Source organism: Falco cherrug, chromosome 7 (assembly GCF_023634085.1).
Source record: "Falco cherrug isolate bFalChe1 chromosome 7, bFalChe1.pri, whole genome shotgun sequence".
Lineage (NCBI taxonomy): Eukaryota > Metazoa > Chordata > Aves > Falconiformes > Falconidae > Falco > Falco cherrug.
Window position 1 is genome coordinate 18,237,099 of NC_073703.1, and position 17,376 is coordinate 18,254,474.

The 17,376-nt window shown below is 46.5% G+C and overlaps 1 protein-coding gene across 1 annotated transcript in view; it reads right to left on the reverse strand.

Annotated features, from left to right (window-relative positions):
• Window positions 1-16,811, reverse strand: part of RFX7 (regulatory factor X7) — a 51,422-nt gene extending 34,611 nt beyond the window's left edge. The window contains exon 1 of the mRNA XM_055715686.1: window positions 16,373-16,811. Within this exon, the coding sequence (XP_055571661.1) occupies window positions 16,373-16,518 (146 nt within the window). The 5' untranslated portion in view covers window positions 16,519-16,811. The remainder of the gene's footprint in view (window positions 1-16,372) is intronic.
• Between the last annotated feature and the right edge of the window lie 565 nt (window positions 16,812-17,376).

Below are 17,376 nucleotides of genomic sequence, written 5' to 3' on the forward strand. Positions count from 1 at the left end.
ACCATTGGCACTGTTAACCAGTTATCTCGGGCGCTAAACCACCTACCCTCTCAGACAAATAATGAAGAAAGGGGAGGTTTATAAAGTTCTACAACAAGCTTTCTTTTGAGAAGGGGAAAAAACAAAACTAAACCAGACCACTTGTAAATTTTCTTTTCTTGAGAGTTCTGCAAAAGACCAGCAACAACTCGGTGCAGTCCCCGCAGAAAAGAAGGGGCTGTTTAGGGCCACAAAACCCTCCCAGCTACCCACTCAAGCCCGTGCGTACGACCCTAATGCTGTGTAGCCACGCACTGCTGCCCCAGTATTTTTACTGATATTTGAAAACAAGCCTTCTGTATAATAAGGATACCCAAGACAGCAGTTAAGAGCTGTCTGCCAAGGAAGAATTATTTTGGCCACATGACCTTTTAAAAACCACTCAGGTCTGCAACGCCTCCATTCCCCACTGCATCAGTCGCGCCCCCACATAATATCCAAAGGCTGTTTGTCAAAACTGTTTAACAATAGGGTCTACAGGCAGTCTTCAAAAGCTGGTTCTGTGGGATTCAATGCCACATGAGCAGCACTTGCCAGGCCTGCAGCTACCAGGCACAGGAGTTATCTGGATGGTGACAGCACCCAGCAGCTCTTCTTCCTGTGCTGTGTCCTGCTGCCTCTGCCTCTTGCAAAAACCCGGTTAGCTCCCAAGAAAAGCAAGTCAGACTCAGACCCCTACTAAATACCGACAGTGATAGTTCTGGCAAAGTCATCTTTCTGAAAGCCATGTTAAAATACAGAGGGTCATTACTAAACTGACCACACAGACTTTTGGGAAGATTTGATATCTCTTCCACAACTCTGATGAAATCAGATGACATTCCAGGGGGGGGGGGAAACCCCAACACGTTATTTACTCTGCAAGCTGTGACAAACCACTCAATAAAGGGATTACCAACCCTATTACAGTAAGTGGTACTATCAGAAAGGTACTATTATCACACCCTTACCACAACAAGCACTGTGTCCCAGCAGTGCCTGCAGGATTCAGGCCTTAATTCTTAATCTCACTGAATTAATGCTTCTCTTTCTTAGACTAACAGCTCTAAATATATCTGTATATAACCTTCCATTCAGCAGCACAAAGCAATGTTAAACTGGAGCCAAGGATCATCTAAGGAGAAAATTATGAAACAGCCACCTATGTGTGCTACTAGTCAATTAACATCTTAACATGCGCCATGTTACATTGTCTGGCTTGGCTCACGTTGATATAGTAGTAAAATGGCATTTCAATTAAATATTTAGAAAGCAGAGCTGCAAAAGGTTGGAACATGCTGGAATTAGCAGAATGACTATTATGTATACTGCTCAGCTAACGGAGTAAGAGCTTGTGCTAGCACAGGGTACTGAGAGAGGGAAGCCCACCCATGCTGGGCAGCTCTGCAAGCCAAGCCTGGCACCACCGAGCACAGGGCTCGCCTCCCACCCGCACCTCTCACCGCTGCCATGCAGGAGCCAAAAATCAGGTGGCTTCTGATGCCACCTAGGGGCTCTCTCCCTGCCTGCACCTCCCCCCCGGGGATACTCCGGCATCACGCCTTCGAACCTTGCACAAACACAAGCAAAAAGCAGCAAAACATTTAACGCAAACCAAATCTTCCAGTCTTCAAACGCAGATACATCCTTAACTGCAGACAAAGGCTACTGGGATTGTAATCGCATCTTGGAAGCACATAAAGTATTGTTATTTCCCTGAAATAATCCCTAAAAATAGCCACAGAGTTGTGTCCACTGGAAGTCTAGAAAGTGTCCAACTCTCCGCCCCCAAAAAGTAAACAAAGCAAGTATTCACCAATTTGCAAATACTGGCTTTTTCAGCTTGAAGGCAGACTCCTCCTCAACCTAACCCAAACCACTCTTCTCGGCAAAACCAGGCAGCAACAAGTACAGCAAGATGATAAAACAGCGCAAGAAGGCCAAGCGGCATCCATTTCACCTTCCCATCGCTATTCCCACCTTCTAACCTCATCTAACTCCTTCCACTCGTCAAAGAGAATAAGCCAGCCTGGTTTTCCACCAGACACAAGGAGCAACGCTGCATCACAGTGCTGAAAAAAAGTAGCAGTTTAGCATGCTTAAAATTAACATTTTAAGTTAGCGCAGGTGAAAACTGGTCAAACGCATGACTTCAATACTTGTTACTGTAAGTGAAATATTTCATATAGGATAAAAATTTAATCCCTTCACCATTTCTGACACTATTTAATGCTCATAAAATCTATACAAACAGCTGAACAAAGAAGGAAGATAAGGCTGCTAATGAAATGCCCAAGTCTCAAATGTAGCCCATTGTAACGAACTGCCAAGAAATAACTAGCCGGCAGACATCAGAATACCTACATCTGAAATTCAGGTCTATAAACACCTCTATTAACTCTCTGAAGAAATCTAGCTGTAATCAGCACTGAAGACTTGTTCCACAATTCTTAAAATAATTGTGAAGAACTTGCAACAACCGCACAACTGCCAGGTGTTCTATTCCAGCAATAAGACAGTCATTTGAGTTGCTGGGTTGTTGGGTTTTTTTACATTTACTTAATTTTACCACAAGTTACTCTAATGAACTCTTAGAAGAGACAAAGAAAATGCTTTTACATGGCTCTCACCCTGGTTCTTTCAACACCGATCTGAATGAAAATCAGTGTGTATTGTTATGTTCAGGCAGGGCTCTCTATTTCAAGGATGCGATGCCCTCTGCACATTACGGAGGAAGATAATACGACTTCAGAGGAGCTGCATCCTATATATACTAACAATCTACATGGGGCACTGCAGGGCGTTGTTCTAAGGTAAGTCTGCAAGGATCAACTGCCTAGAAAAACTACATACAAAAAACGCAGAGTGATCTCAATAAAGCCACATAAAAAAAAAAGACTGCTCAAGTAGGAACTTAATCTAAAGTATGTCCCACTATGACAAGCCAGTATTCAGACACCCCGTGCAGCCGTCCCCTCTCAAAAATCTGCAGGGTCAACAGCTGCAGGTGTCCCACTGTCAGCCTGGAAAGGAGCCCCAGCCTTCCCACCACGCTACTATCCCAATGCTACCTGGGGCCTGACGCTCGCTAGGAAGCAGAGGAGCATTTTGAGGGCTGCACAGACACCGCACTGGGGAGGTTCAGCTTAACCCACACAGGCATGTCCCTCCTCCATGCCAGAGACATCCACCTCTCCCCTCAGCATCGCACAGCGCACCCCTAGGCATCAGCCTGTCTTTCTGCAAACAAATACAGCTTTTATCCAGCCCCCTCCTCCCTGTGCTGCTTAGAATATCCTACCACTTCCACTTCTGCCCTGATCTCTGGAGGTCTGCACTCTTCATCCTCCTCGCTCCCCTTCCTCCCATAGCTCTCCACACACTGCTCCCCAGCATTTATTTTTTCCACTTGAGGAACCCGTACCCGAGTGCTGACCTTGGTAACTCTGAGGGAATTCAATCCTTGCAACCTCTTCGGTTTCCCTGTGCTGAGTAATGCCCTGAGTATCTCCAAGCACCTGCCTACTAAAAGGGTAATTTCTTTTGTGCTGGATTGGCACGGCTTCACTGCCACAGGAAAGGCAACTTCTCTCCCTGACCTGTGCCACACTGCTCACTGGAACATCCCATAACCTCACTCCCATCCCTGACTTTTTTATACAGGTGAAAATTTAACAGCTGAACATATATGCAGGATGAACACGTCACTGCTGCCTGACAGCGGCAGTCATATAACCTCCTAGCTCAAAAAAATTCCTCCCTCTCGTTCAGCTGCCACCGTTTTTTTCAGGCCTCCATCCTTCAGCTTTGCACCTGCACCCTGCGGCATTTCTCACCCACCTCTGCTTACCAGCTTCGACCCGCTCCCGGCACAGAAACTGTCGTCCCTGCAAGTTGCTCCAAGTCTCTTGCCTACCTTAAAGGTCAGTTCACTGAATACTAAAACAGTTTAACCTATCAGTTTTCCACCCTCCGCTTCTGGGCTAAGAAAAAAATACTCCTAGTAGCATCTTTTAAAAATCGCTTTAATCCCTAAACTAGGATCTTCAGAAAAGTTACAAACATGCACTATTCCAATTCTCAAGGATTTAGACTGGGAAGTTTGAGTTCCCCTACCCTACAGCCCAAGTGAACTTTAGTTTACTTGCAGACTCAAGAGCCTGTCTAAACCTGTAAGCTTGCTTAAAATTAAAGCTGCACAAAATTTAATTAAGTTGTGTAAGTTCATACCTGCATGCACTTACTTCAGTTTGCACCTACAAAGCCGGGTTTGAACGCAACTGCACTTACTCCTAGGTGGTAGCTTAACTGTGTCAAACAAGCATCTTACACGAGCCTGCACTGCAGGACTGGTTGCTCCAACCCAAGACTACGTTTACCAGCTCTTGGGCTGCAGCATCCATCAGGCCTGTACAGCTCCAGAGCAGCCAGAATAGACAACTCCACTGCCAGCGCCGCATGAACTACAAGTGTAAGGCAGGTGAGCACCATTCACTCCGTCACCTTCACTCCACTCACTGCCTCCTTCACTACTAGGCTGCCTCTGCAGCCATGGTGAATGAACAAGTAAATTATCAGATTACTTCTTTCCTCTAAAACCTCATTTATGAATGGAAATGATGAACAGCAGGCATCTGACCAGTACTTAATACCCCACAACTTTAAGGTTCTGTACTCTTGTCTCCTTGGAACAACGCAGCCAGTTTGAAGCAGGCAAGACGACTGTGCTACCCACCCCTGGCTCTGCCACCCCATCCTACTTCTGTAGGCAACTGCTGGGAATGTGACCCAAAAACCGGAGAACTTAGCCATTTTCTTCTCAAGCAACATACCTGCTTTGCAGGCATGGCATTGTTCATAAGCATTTTGATGTCTATGTTAAAAGTTTTCATATTGTCATGTTTCCTTTCAAAAACATGGCAGAAGGCATGCGACCTGTCCTAGTACAAAGTCGTGAAGCCACAGCCATGCAGGTCACTGAGTTCAGCACCCTATTAAGACAGTTTGCAGAACACCTGCACGGATTCATTAGTCACAGTCTGTCCGTTTTAAACATCCCGGGAATGGTAAAGTTACACCACAACTTACTCAGTAAAATAGAAACAGACAAGGCTGTCATTGATGAAATCTAGAACAGACTTCAGAAAAGCTGCATTAAACTTCTGCCTTTCCAAAACTCACAGCACCGAAGAATTCTATTTGAGACAGATGTAGACAGAAAGCTACTACAGCAATACTCACTGAGATAACCGCACTGTTGAAATTCACCTGTAGGCTGCAGCACGTAACTGGCTAACATCTTTCAGCATCTAACAATTGAACTATGCTTGTATAAAATCTTCACACTAATGTTACCCACAGTTACTTGTCTGATGCGTCCTTCCAGAAGGAGACATTGTCTAAGAGCACTACAGAATTGATCGGTCTGGATTTTCATCCCTGTGAACCACATCATAAGTAAACATGCCCATGGGAGAGCAGATGTTTGCGTTAAGAGAATGAAAACTCTTTTCCTGATTAATTAGTTTGATTTCGATTTTCAAGGTGAGCTATACACTGCATTGCCACTCCCTTACTCAGCAGCTCAACTAATCAAGCCAAAACTGCAGCTCATCTGAGTTTGATGAATTTAGGAAGGACCATCTCTCCCTGAGGAACACAATGCACTCGAGCTATCTCCTGATCCTACACTGGGCCTGATTTGCCACAAAGCTACTGGGATTTAATACAGGTTACCACTGAATACTCAAAACTTCTCTGAAGTGACTAAGAACAACAGTTAGGTTCTGCACTGCCAACATCTATTATAAATATTTTCACCGTGAACATCTGGGGCTATGGGTTGACATCCCAATACATACATATGTGTCTAAGCAATCACAGAGAGAGGGCTTCCACGCACTGAACCACTGTACACACAATCTACATTTTGTTTTTCCATTAAGCTACAAGTTTCACCAACTTGAATTTACAAACCACGATGGTACATGAATGTCACACATTCTTAATCCCTCCATGAGAAGTAAGCTTCTAGCAAGGAAAAGATGCAGTCCATGGGGATATGTGCAATGAAAGCTAAATGGGGACTGCTTAAACTTAGTGGTACTAAACAAAAACCAAAAAAAACCCAAAGAAACTTATCTTGGTTTTCATTTTTATTCTCAGCCTGAGAAATCAAGACTATTACCCTTTTTATTAGCCATTAATAATCAGGAAAATTGACTACTCATAGTGTAAGTTCAGGCATATTATCTACAGGGTAATCGGACACCTAGCTTCTACTCTGAAGTAATCAATAAGAGATAGTTGTCTGAGTATCTTCACAGATCAGGGACTTAATTAGATAGGTTACCAAATCTTCAGGGTCAACATTTTAGCTTTTTTTGCTTGATAAAATGATAACTTGTAAAATTAATTTTTTACTAAGTTTCAGTATAAACTGCATTTAGACAAACTTTTGTCTGATGCAATTAAACACACACAAACCAGCTGTAAAAAAGAAGACAAAAAGTGCTTTTTCTTACGTCTTCAGCACATTTGTTGATTAGTTGAGATTTTTTTTATTTGACTCAGTAAGCTATCTCTAGTTGTTAAATACAACTGATGGTTTCTGTTCAAAATATCCCTTTCCATATTTTTCTAACTAGATCTGTCAACCCCACTTCATTCACTTGTTGAATAGCAGAAGCAAATACACTTTTCTCTCAGCTGCCAATTAATTTCTCAACTTCTTATGAGTTAATCATTGAACCATACCACTGGAATCAAGCATAATGAAGGTAATTCTGCAGAGCAGGCTCACGGAGCCAAAAGCTGGCTGCGCTCTTCAGCAAACTGTGGTTCCAGGTGTGCAGTTTTGTGATTACTGCCAGTGAGTAATTTGACTGTCTTTTAAATACCAACCAATTCATGTAGTTTACATGACCACTAATAGCAACTGTAGGCTCTAACACAGCTCATCATTTATAATGCTAACAGGCTTAATAAAAAATAATAATAATAAAATCAAACCATGAAGAAAATAGGCAAACTTTTTATGTACCCTTAATGAAAGAAACACCATACTTTGTCCGAGCTCGGATAAAAGGTTCCTGTGGCAGTCTCTGACTCCTGCAAGATTATTTCAAAACTATTTTCAGCCCTTGCTTCAGACAGTCCCATCAGAGCAGAGCTGCAGCTTTCACACAAGGGCTGAGCACCAGCCAGCCTCGCAGGTGCCTCACCCACAGCTACCAACTTCCATAGAACCTGCGCAAGGATCACAGAGCGATGGTTTTCCCTTCATTGAGAAACACAGCAAGAAGCACAAAGCATCAGAAACCGAACACAGCACGGGGGATGGCAGCTGGAGGCAGACAATGCTGGGTAAGAAACACCAAGCACTGCTCCCTTTGGCCGGCTACCCGTCCTGCAAGGGACCAGGGACCCTCCCTCAAGGGCACAGCAGGGACACCAAGGGGCATCTGCCACCTGCATGCCCTTCCAGACACCACTGCCTGCACACACCAGCACGCACAGCAAACCAGGCCTGCCAGAGGGTGTCCAGCCCCAAAGCAGAAGCCTCAAGTCCCAGTTTCAGATTGCCTCTGGACACAGCATCACCCGGCATCCACAATCACCTTTGCCCAGCTCCTCACCTGGCTTAATAAGCACCCGAGCCTCTCGAGTACTTTTCTCCACTGAATTAGCAACAAAACTAGCATGTGGTTCCGGAGGAAGGAGTTGTCACTATTTTCCAAAGCAGATTTTAAAAAAAGACTTAAAATTCAATCCACAAAAAATATTAAGAAGATGTTAAAGCTTTTCAACGCACAGGCCTTCAAACAGCTATCATTTGTGGTACCAAGTAACTGTCAATTTTAAGTCTGTATTTTAATATGGGAACGGTTCTGATGAGGAGAGGAGAAAGCACACAGGAGTATTTTCACTGAAGTCACAAAGACTACTCCAAGTATCTTCAGGTGATTTCTGAACACGGGCAAGAAGGTGAAGAAAACTCAAGAGAAACAAACTTCCCATCCTACTATCCAGCACACCTTGCTCACAAGCTAATTCTTGTTTGTCTGAGGGATGTTTGAGGCAGACGCTGCCAGGCAACTCTGTACTAAGAAAAAGTTCCAACAGTCTGTTTGTATTGCTGACAGCTTTAAAAACAATCTAATTCACTGCTTTATAGGCAACCCAAGTAATGAACTGTAATTCCTGCTGTCCAGTGCAATCCAAATTTTTCACTGGCAGGAGTCCCAACAACCTCATAATAGCACTTCGGAACCTTTGACTAAGAAATCTTTGACTAAGATTGCCTCCATGCCTCTGAGACCATCCATCAAAAAGGACAGCCATAAATCACAGACCCTGACATATAACCACAAATTTCCTCTCAGGGGGAGACACGAATATGCCTCGTTTAAGTAAACAAGTTCTTCCCAGGAACAAGATTTTCTTCCCAAACTTGAAGTACCTGACTATCGGATCTGTAAGTGAGACCATCCCCAGCCAGCTCCAGGGAAAAGCTACGCAGGACCCGTCGCTCCAGAGGAGCACAGGTACACCCCAAAACCCCAGACCCATGGACACATCCCCTACCTGTGCCACCGCCACGCACTGCACCCTGCCACGTGTTGACACCTCACGGTGAGTAAAAGGTACCAGCTTACGCAGACGGAGCAATAAAGGCCAGACCACTCACTGGGTGCTGTAGGTCCAAAAGGAGAACCTGGTGGGTCTGCCACCCACGGGAGGCCCCTCCGCCACAACTCCCAGGGTGCATGTCCCACCCACAGAGACCATCCCCATCCCCGGTCCCGCCTGCAGCAACACCCGGCCTCCCCACCCTTCAACTGGTACGATGTCACTGCAGCAACCACAAGCAATTAAAAACAAGCAACAGGGAAAATATTCGGCAAGTTTTGAATGTTTTTTTCCCACTGTCTTAATGATTAAACATTCAACAACAGAAAACACTTGGCAGCTTACTGAAAGACTGTTGATGGCACAGCAGCCGATAACGAACATCCTACTTGATGAGAGATAATCCTTTCTCCATTAAATCAAGAAAGCATTAAAATTCAGATACTGGCTAACTCCATTTAGAACAAACCAAACGAATCACAACCCTCAGAATTCCCAAAGATCTAAGGGAACACGACAAAACACCCCAAGGACTTTCAGAATTTTTAGATGTGTTTAAGGGACTCTTCTCACCAGCCTGGAATTACCCATTTGTGCTGGCTGGCCTTCTGCTTGGGCTCTTTCTGGGTGACAGAGCACTGCATTTTCATCTATTCAATTTACCTTTGGAATCACCTGCTGGTAACTTTTCAAACACGCAGTCCCATGTTCTACCTAGACTACTCCAGAAGCCAGCCAGAAAGCTACCGCCATCTCCTCATCTTCACAGTTTAAAAATAAGGAGCTCCTTGAGGCTTTGTAATGTTAGGTATTAGAAAGGCTTGAACCAAAAATCCAAATTTGGATCCTGATCTGAATTTTGCAGCTCTGGCCCTTGTCCAAATACTTCTGTTTGGCAAGCGGCAGAGTGGAGTAACAAGAGAAGGCAACATACATAAGTTATGGCATCTGTGTAAAAACATTAAGCTCAACCCCTGCTCTCAAAACTACACACACACACGGACACACAAAAAGACTAACAAAACCACCCCAAGCCCCAATTAACTAAGAGATTAATCAGTGCTTCAGTGTAAATCTGATCACCCAAACCAGAGCAGTACTGTCATCTCGCCCAGTTACAGTATTTTTTTCTGGTTCATTTATACGGCATCCAGAAAATTTTAGGGAGAGTTCTAAGTGTTCTTTTCAGAAAAAGATTTGGATTCCTACTCGCCAGTGGCAGACAGACACATGCCAACCAAACAGAACCGCCCCAAATGGGGAGCAATCCAGCTACGGAGGCCTGGGATGACCACCCTGCAACTGTGTGCTTATTGAGAACTCATTAGAAAGGCTGCTCTGAATCACAATGTCACACCAACCCACTTGCTTCGATGAAGGGAACTCCTGCAGCAGAAAGTAAAACATTTCTGGAACAAGGAATCACGTGTGTTTGGTGCTGTGAAGTCAACGATTTAATGCACTCCTATGTATTTTAAATGAACAGCAGTAAAACTTAGCCAAACCTTTTATGACTTGAATACTGGGTCTTTTCCCCATATACTCTATTAGATCCTATTGTTTCAAGAAACAAAGACAAACAAAACCCACAAGCAAGAGTAAAAAAATCCACTCTTCTAAAAGCAGATTTACAAAGATTTTTTTTTTTCTGCAAAGCTATTCCATCCAACTCGGAGCCAGCATATTCAATAAAACCTCAACTCCATTCTCAAAAGGTTACATAAAGGTCAGCATTCATTTTATTCAGGTTTATTTTCTAACCTTGTAAAAATGCCTGCAGATCAAATTGGCTTCCACACCTGCTGACCTAGAAACTCCACCACCGTGGTGGCTGTGCCCCGTTTTGGAAAGTTGCTTCTCCTCCCACGCCGATCTGGCATGGACTGCTGCGTGCCACTGACCTGCCCGCTCCCCGCTCCTGGCAGTCAGCGGCATGGAGGAAGGCTTTCCCCAACAGCAAGGGGATGCATTTCAGGACAGAACTGTAAATGCTTTTTTTAAGCCACTTTGGTGAGAAGGAATTTTTCCAGGGTGGCTTCCCCCAAAAAGGAGGATTTTCCTCCATACAGGAATGCATAGTAATACATAAAGGGCGTACCTGGACTTTGTTCAAGGGAATGGAAGATGTCCAAAACAACCCACGGAGGGATGGAGCGGCCACCCTCCAAGAAAATAAGCTGACCTGAAGAAGTGACAAATGGTAGGATTTGTTCTGCCCAATTCAAGAGATCTGCTCCGCAGATGCCTACACCCTGGCACATGGTTTAAAATTTGTTTACAGTCAAAGGGAAATAGGCATATAAAGTGATCAGATGGATTGTTTTATAAAGACGCCTTCCCTAGGAGACGGCCCTCACATCAGAAGCATATTTTTCTCCACCACCACTACAAGGGAGCTACCTTGGCCAACTCATATAGGATAACGTGTCAAATGAAACAAACCCTACTTTCTATTCCTATCCATTCGGGGTAACAGAGTGTTAAGGAGAATGACACGCTGCTAAATGCTTTGCCCAAGGAAGGCTGACGCTTCCCAAAATAACAAAGAACTACCTTAAAGTATGGTCCACAGCTCAATCTTATCTTATGTATTTGACTGCTTATACACCACATCAGGAAATACATCCAGGGCAGGCCAGTCTCACCACCACCTGTAAACAATGGAACCATAAAGCCAGGGAAAACTGCCTTAGTGACAAGAAATTTTTTGCAGTTTTACACAGCACCTCTTACCTGAGGGGCTCAACGTATTTTTTCAAAAGTAGTAAACACACTGCCGATGTTAAGCAGATTTAGTGAAATGAGTGCAGCCTGTACACCTGTCAATGACAATTATTAGCTCTTCCTCACAATAGTTAGCAACCTTTTATTGAAGAACTCTTAAGTTTTGTTTCCCACCTCCAACAGTGAATTAACTAGGATGAAGGAGGGAACGCTGGCTGGTGCATTTTGGGCTGGAGGCACAGAATAACCACAAAGGGTCTGTAATCAGTTATAGGAAATTTTAAATTCCCCACTCAATTTCGACAGACTCTAACAAAATACCGAGGTTTTGGTTTGGTTTTTTCCCCTCTTACTCCCTGACTCACTCCCTCCAGAACTATAGAAAACTGAAAAAGAGTAAATGCAGATGTCTACAGATTAATCCAACCCAAATCAAGAAATCCATAATTTTTAAAAAAACTACATAAACTGATTTCAACTGCAGAAGAAAACAACCAAAAAGGTGTTTGCACCTACATTTGCAAAGAGCCTGAAACACATACACATTGAGCTTCCCTCTTCATTGTCAGGTATTTTATTAAAAATACCAAGACTGTCAATGGTTTCTTTCTGCTGACCTAACCATACAAATAAGTAGCAATTCCTATTATGAAAAACCTCAATGGCATTTCCCAAATTGCAGAACATTTGCTCTGCCAACAGCTAAGTGACAATCTACACTTGCTGACAATGCCTAATGAGGAGTGATGGATGCAACTGCAGGAGGGAGCAGGAATGATGCAAGTCGTAAGAAAGAATGGAGCCTTCCAAAGATTAGAAAATACTACTGTTCCAATCAGCTAGTCTGGTTTTACAGCACGATACTGAGAGCCCAAAACTAACAAGGGCACGATTCACCTCCTACTCCCCCTTCAACATGAGACAAACTGGGCCTTAGGACATATAATTTTGGCACTGCCCAGCCTAGCTCATGTGGTTTTCCAATACAACTTCTAGCTAGAAGAGCAATTTGAGGACAAAAATTATGATCTGAAACCCACACCCACGTCCAACCCAAACGGCTGCAAAAGCAATGCTTTGTGTTTGCCACTCCACGCCGCCTGGTCCTCGGCTCAGTTTACACACGAGATATTGGGGAGGGGGAGGAGAGAAATTAATCCCTCAGGCAGAATTATGATAATCAAATCCTAACAGATGCCTTTAGGACAAAAAGAGCTGAGATGCAGGCAAGGTGAAAGAAGCTGGGGCCAATGCATGTATAGATGCAAGCACCAGATCACTATTTACCACAGTAAACAAGTACTCATTGAACAATCATCACCAGTTATTCGCAACAGTGAACAAGAAAACGAACCTACGGACTGGATTTTAGATTAATACAGTGAGCAAAGAGATTAAATTGCCTAAAACCATTGGTCTTTTTCTTTCACATCAGCAAAAGCAGATCCTCGACCAACACCATCCTCCCTCGGTCATCTCCGCACCTCGACCACCCTGCTTTTACGATGTAACTTGCTGGCTGTCTTCAGCTATAGGATATTCTTAGGCAACTTAATGTGATATTGAGTAGACTCTGCCTTCGCCACCATATGTTTGGGTACAGAAACATCATATACAAATAACACACATTTGGTAATACAGTACCCTCAGCCGAAGAAAATCATTGAAACCCCATTAGTCTATATGCTCAGACAGCTGACTAGGGAGGTTTTCCTGCCTCAGGCTCTAACGTCTGGACAAAAAGCTATTAATAAATATGAAAGCTTTAATAAATCTGAAGGGAAATAAACCCAGGCAGATTAAGGCCCAGTGTCCAGTGAAGACCAGGGCAATTTACAAAGCCGCCCAACCTGACACTAATCAACCAAGCTAGGCTCCCAAAGACGCGTTCTCCCCGTCTAGACTTGTAATCCGTCAATGGGAAAAGACATCTAATATTTCTGCCCATTTCATTGACGCAGTAAGAACACATCCAACTGCCTTAGCAACTCAATACGCAACACAGAACAGAAACAGACACCACTTTGCTGGATGTGTTCACGTGAAGCAGACAGGAAAAACAAAATACTGTCAAGACAGTGATGAACTTTCATTATTGTAACCAAACAGCAGTTAAATACCTGTATGTGATGCTGTGATGCAAATAAATACTTCCTGATTAGTTTTTAAGCACAGCTACGTAACTCTTATCTTCCCCTCTTCAGTCCAAAACCAATGGTCACTTTACATGCAAAAAAACCAACAAAAAAACCCCAAAACCCCCAGACCGGACTCCTAGCAAGCACACTTTCAAGTCTTCAGTACATACGTGGACCACGCCTGTAATTTTAACCAGCAGGACTTAACCTATTGTTTCATTTTAAGGGACCCCCACATGTTCGCAATTACTTGAGATACTTTTGTCAACTACATTTTAATTTAATAAACAGAATAAATTAAATATGAGTTGAGATAATGAATGCCTCATTGTCCCGCTCGAGGCCTACATCACACACTATATTTATATTTCTCTGTACAGCGCAAGGACAAGCACAGACTTGTTTGTGATCCCCAAGTCCAGCATTTCAGTAGCTGCTATAGTCTGCTATACTAGTATTTTTATTGACAGTATAATTTGAAGACCCAAACCCTTTCTTTAAAAAATAATAATTAAAAAAACCCCAGGAAAAACACCAAAAACCACAGCACCAAAACCCTAAGAAACAAAACCTACTGAAAACATCCCTCCACTACGCACAAACGTGCAGCAGAAAAGGGGGGAAACAATACAGGTGAGTCCTAGCCTAGATGTGCTAAACCCTTCAGGAAGCAAAGGGGGAACGGAACATGCCAACCTGCCGGCACGCAGAACTGGCACGGCGTGGGACAAGGGGAGGAAGAGGAGGGAAAGCAGAAAAGAGGAAGCTCTCTTCTGCACGTTACACCAAGTTCTGTTAACAACAGGGCACTGCCATTTTCACGAGTGACCTTCCACAACCTCTCCTGCTGTTTATCCAGCACCAGCACCCAGCACCCGCCAGACAGAACAGCAGATCTGAGACTGCAACTACACCAGACTTCACACCGTTTACTATGAGTGCAGCGTGCACGACTTCCCTGGCAATGCTCCTCATCCTTGCTGCCCAGAAACCACCACAGCATCTACATCAAGATGCAAAGTAAAATTAAACCCCAGCCCCAAATGAAGACTGCTGGATCACAGTGCAGAAACACAGAATTTCTAGTGGTCCCAGACACGTGATTTGAAGATATCAAAAAGTTTTCTTATAAAAAAGAACCTTATCTTCAAGTACTGCATTTCAACAGCGTAACCCGCAGGGAATGGGTACGGCCTGAAAAGGGCAGGGAAGTCCCAGCCCGGTGCAGGAAGCAGGTACCCAGGAGGAACACACGTGCGGAGGTGAGGAGCGGAGGTGAGGAGCACCGGCGAAAGTACCAGGGGACAGGGCTGCAAGGTGCTGGCAAAACCTCTGCTGGTCACAGGCATGTGGCACCAGGCGAGCCACGCATACCAGGCAAAACGCTGTGCTCCTCTGTCCCAAATGTGGGCTCATGCTATCCAGCAGGTTTACCTGAATGAAATAAGCAGCCTTCATTTAAAAGGCTAACATAGGTACTCTTCTTCCTTGAAAAGAAAACCCATAATAAAAGCAGAGGTTTTACTTAGTAGCCATTTTGTCTTCAACTTGGACATGATACCTAATCTGAATGCAGTGTAAACATGCTTTCTGAGGCTCGTTTCCAAACAGCACGTTCATGGAAAGAGAAGAAAATCTAAAAAGGCTATCACTAAATACCATAATACATTAGCAGGGTGTGAAGATTTTGTCATCTAAACAGACAGGAAATCCTGCAGTTTGCATTCCCTCTCTAGGTCACGCTGCAGAGAAAACCAAAACAAAAGGTAGCAAGTGTGGATTAAGGACAATGAATTTACGGTTTAAATTTTTTAAAAAAAATCCAAAACACCACCCACAACAACCAAACAGTAAATGCAATTTCAGTATGCCATACAACAAAAGAATCTGAAGGTAACATTGTATTTACATTCTTTCTTTTCCAGCTGCATCAATTCAAACCATAAATTCTAACTATAGCATGAAGTAATATGCAAGCTGGATCAGTATGTTTCTATTAGGATGAGTACACATACATAAACATATATATATATGGTATATGCATATATATGTGGCGGGTATATATAGAGGAAAACACATATGAGCAACCTATATTTACAACTCCCAACTTTCGCAATACTTTTATCAACCCCCTCAGCCAAAAGCAGCTTTTAAAAACACACACAAAACGTAAATGCTGCAGGTGAGCACCTCTTGCTTGTATTTTCTTTGAAAAAAACAAAATATTTTATTTGCAGGGCAAGCTACACTCAATTTCTCTTTCCCTCAAAGGCACCCAAAATAAATACTCTGAAGTAAAACGCTGGTTCACTGAGAATTTTGTTGTAATTTTTAGGAAAAAACCCGAAGGACTGGATTCCTGTGCAGGAACTTGCCAACCACCATCCCAAGTTTCAGCCAAAATTGCATTTCAATGGCCAGACGGGAAACTCGGCGGAAGGGGGAGGCTGGCAAAACGCACCCGCGCTGCAAGGCGCTGCGTTCCGCGCTGCACGCCCGTGCTGGGCGCCTCCAGCGCTGGAAGGCGCAGAGGGCACACCCGGGGGGCCGCGCCGGGCGCCGCAGACGCCCCCGGCAGGTGAGCCCGCGCCCCCGGCCCCCCGCCGCCCCGCCCCGCCACACCGGGGGCTGCCGCCCACCGGGGAAACCCCCCGCGCCCGGCGCGGCCGCGGTCGCCCGGCGCACCTGCCCACGGACACGCGTGTTTTCCGCACGGCTGCCCCGGGGGTTGGGGGGGGCGGCTCCGCGCTTCCCCGCACAAAGGGGCCGCGCCCCCCCGCGCTCCCGCCCGCCGCCCTCCGCGGAGCCGAGCGCTGGCCCGCGGCCAGCCCACCCGGGCGGCGGCGGGGCCCGGCCCTTACCAGATGGAGCTGCAGATCTTGTGCTGCAGCGCGCTGGCCTCGCCGCCCTGCAGCCCCGGCACCAGGGCCGGCAGGGCCCCGCCGGGCGCGGGGGTGCCGGCCAGCCGCCGCGGCGGCTGCCCCTCCGGCTGCTGCTCCTCGGCCATGGGGGCGCGGCGGCGCGGACGCGGAGCCGCACTAGGCCTCTGCCGCAGCCCTCGAGTGAGTCGCCTTCCCCTGTTGCCCGGGGGACATCACGGGCGGAAAGCCGAGCCGCGTCCCGCCGCTTACGCCGCAGGATGGCGAGCCCGGCCCGCGGCACGGCGCATGGCGGCACGGCCTCCGCCGCCGCCCCCGCGCAGGGTCGCTCCGCGCTCCCCCGCCTCGCAGCACCTGGCCCGGCCCGGCCCGCCCCGCGCCGCCGCTCCTCGCCCCGCGGCCGCCGTGCCCGCCCGGGCGCCCAGTGCGCAGGCTCGGCGCTGCCCGAGCTGACGGGCCGCCCCGCGCCGCCGCCGCTGCCGGGGAGGGGGCCGGGGCCGGGGGGCGCGGCCGGGGGCGGTGCGGGGCGGCCCCACCGCTGGCCGCGGGCGCCCGCCGCGGGGTTGGGGCGGGGGGGGGGGGGGGGAGCGCTCCCGGGGCGGCCCGGCTCTGCGGGGGCGGCCCCCGCTGCGCGCCGGCGGCGAAAATAACACATATGTGTGCGCGTGCGTCTGGTATAGACGGAGCGAGACATGTAACATAGGTAGGCGCGCACGAGGTATATAGGGCGCAGCGGCGCGCCGGGCACAGGCGAAGGCAGCGGCGGCAGCAGCAGCAGCAGCAGCAGCAGCATTACATCAGCTGCGGCACGGCTCCCCGGGGCGCTCCCCGCACCTTCCCCTGCCCCCCACCGCTAGCACCGGGTGTTACCCCAAAATAATAATAATAAAAAAAATGCCTCAGTGCCCCCATGTCCCTAGAGATGGTGGCCACCAACACGGGGCAGGCTGGAATGCCCCTTGCCCTCAGCCCCGCTCTGTGCCCCC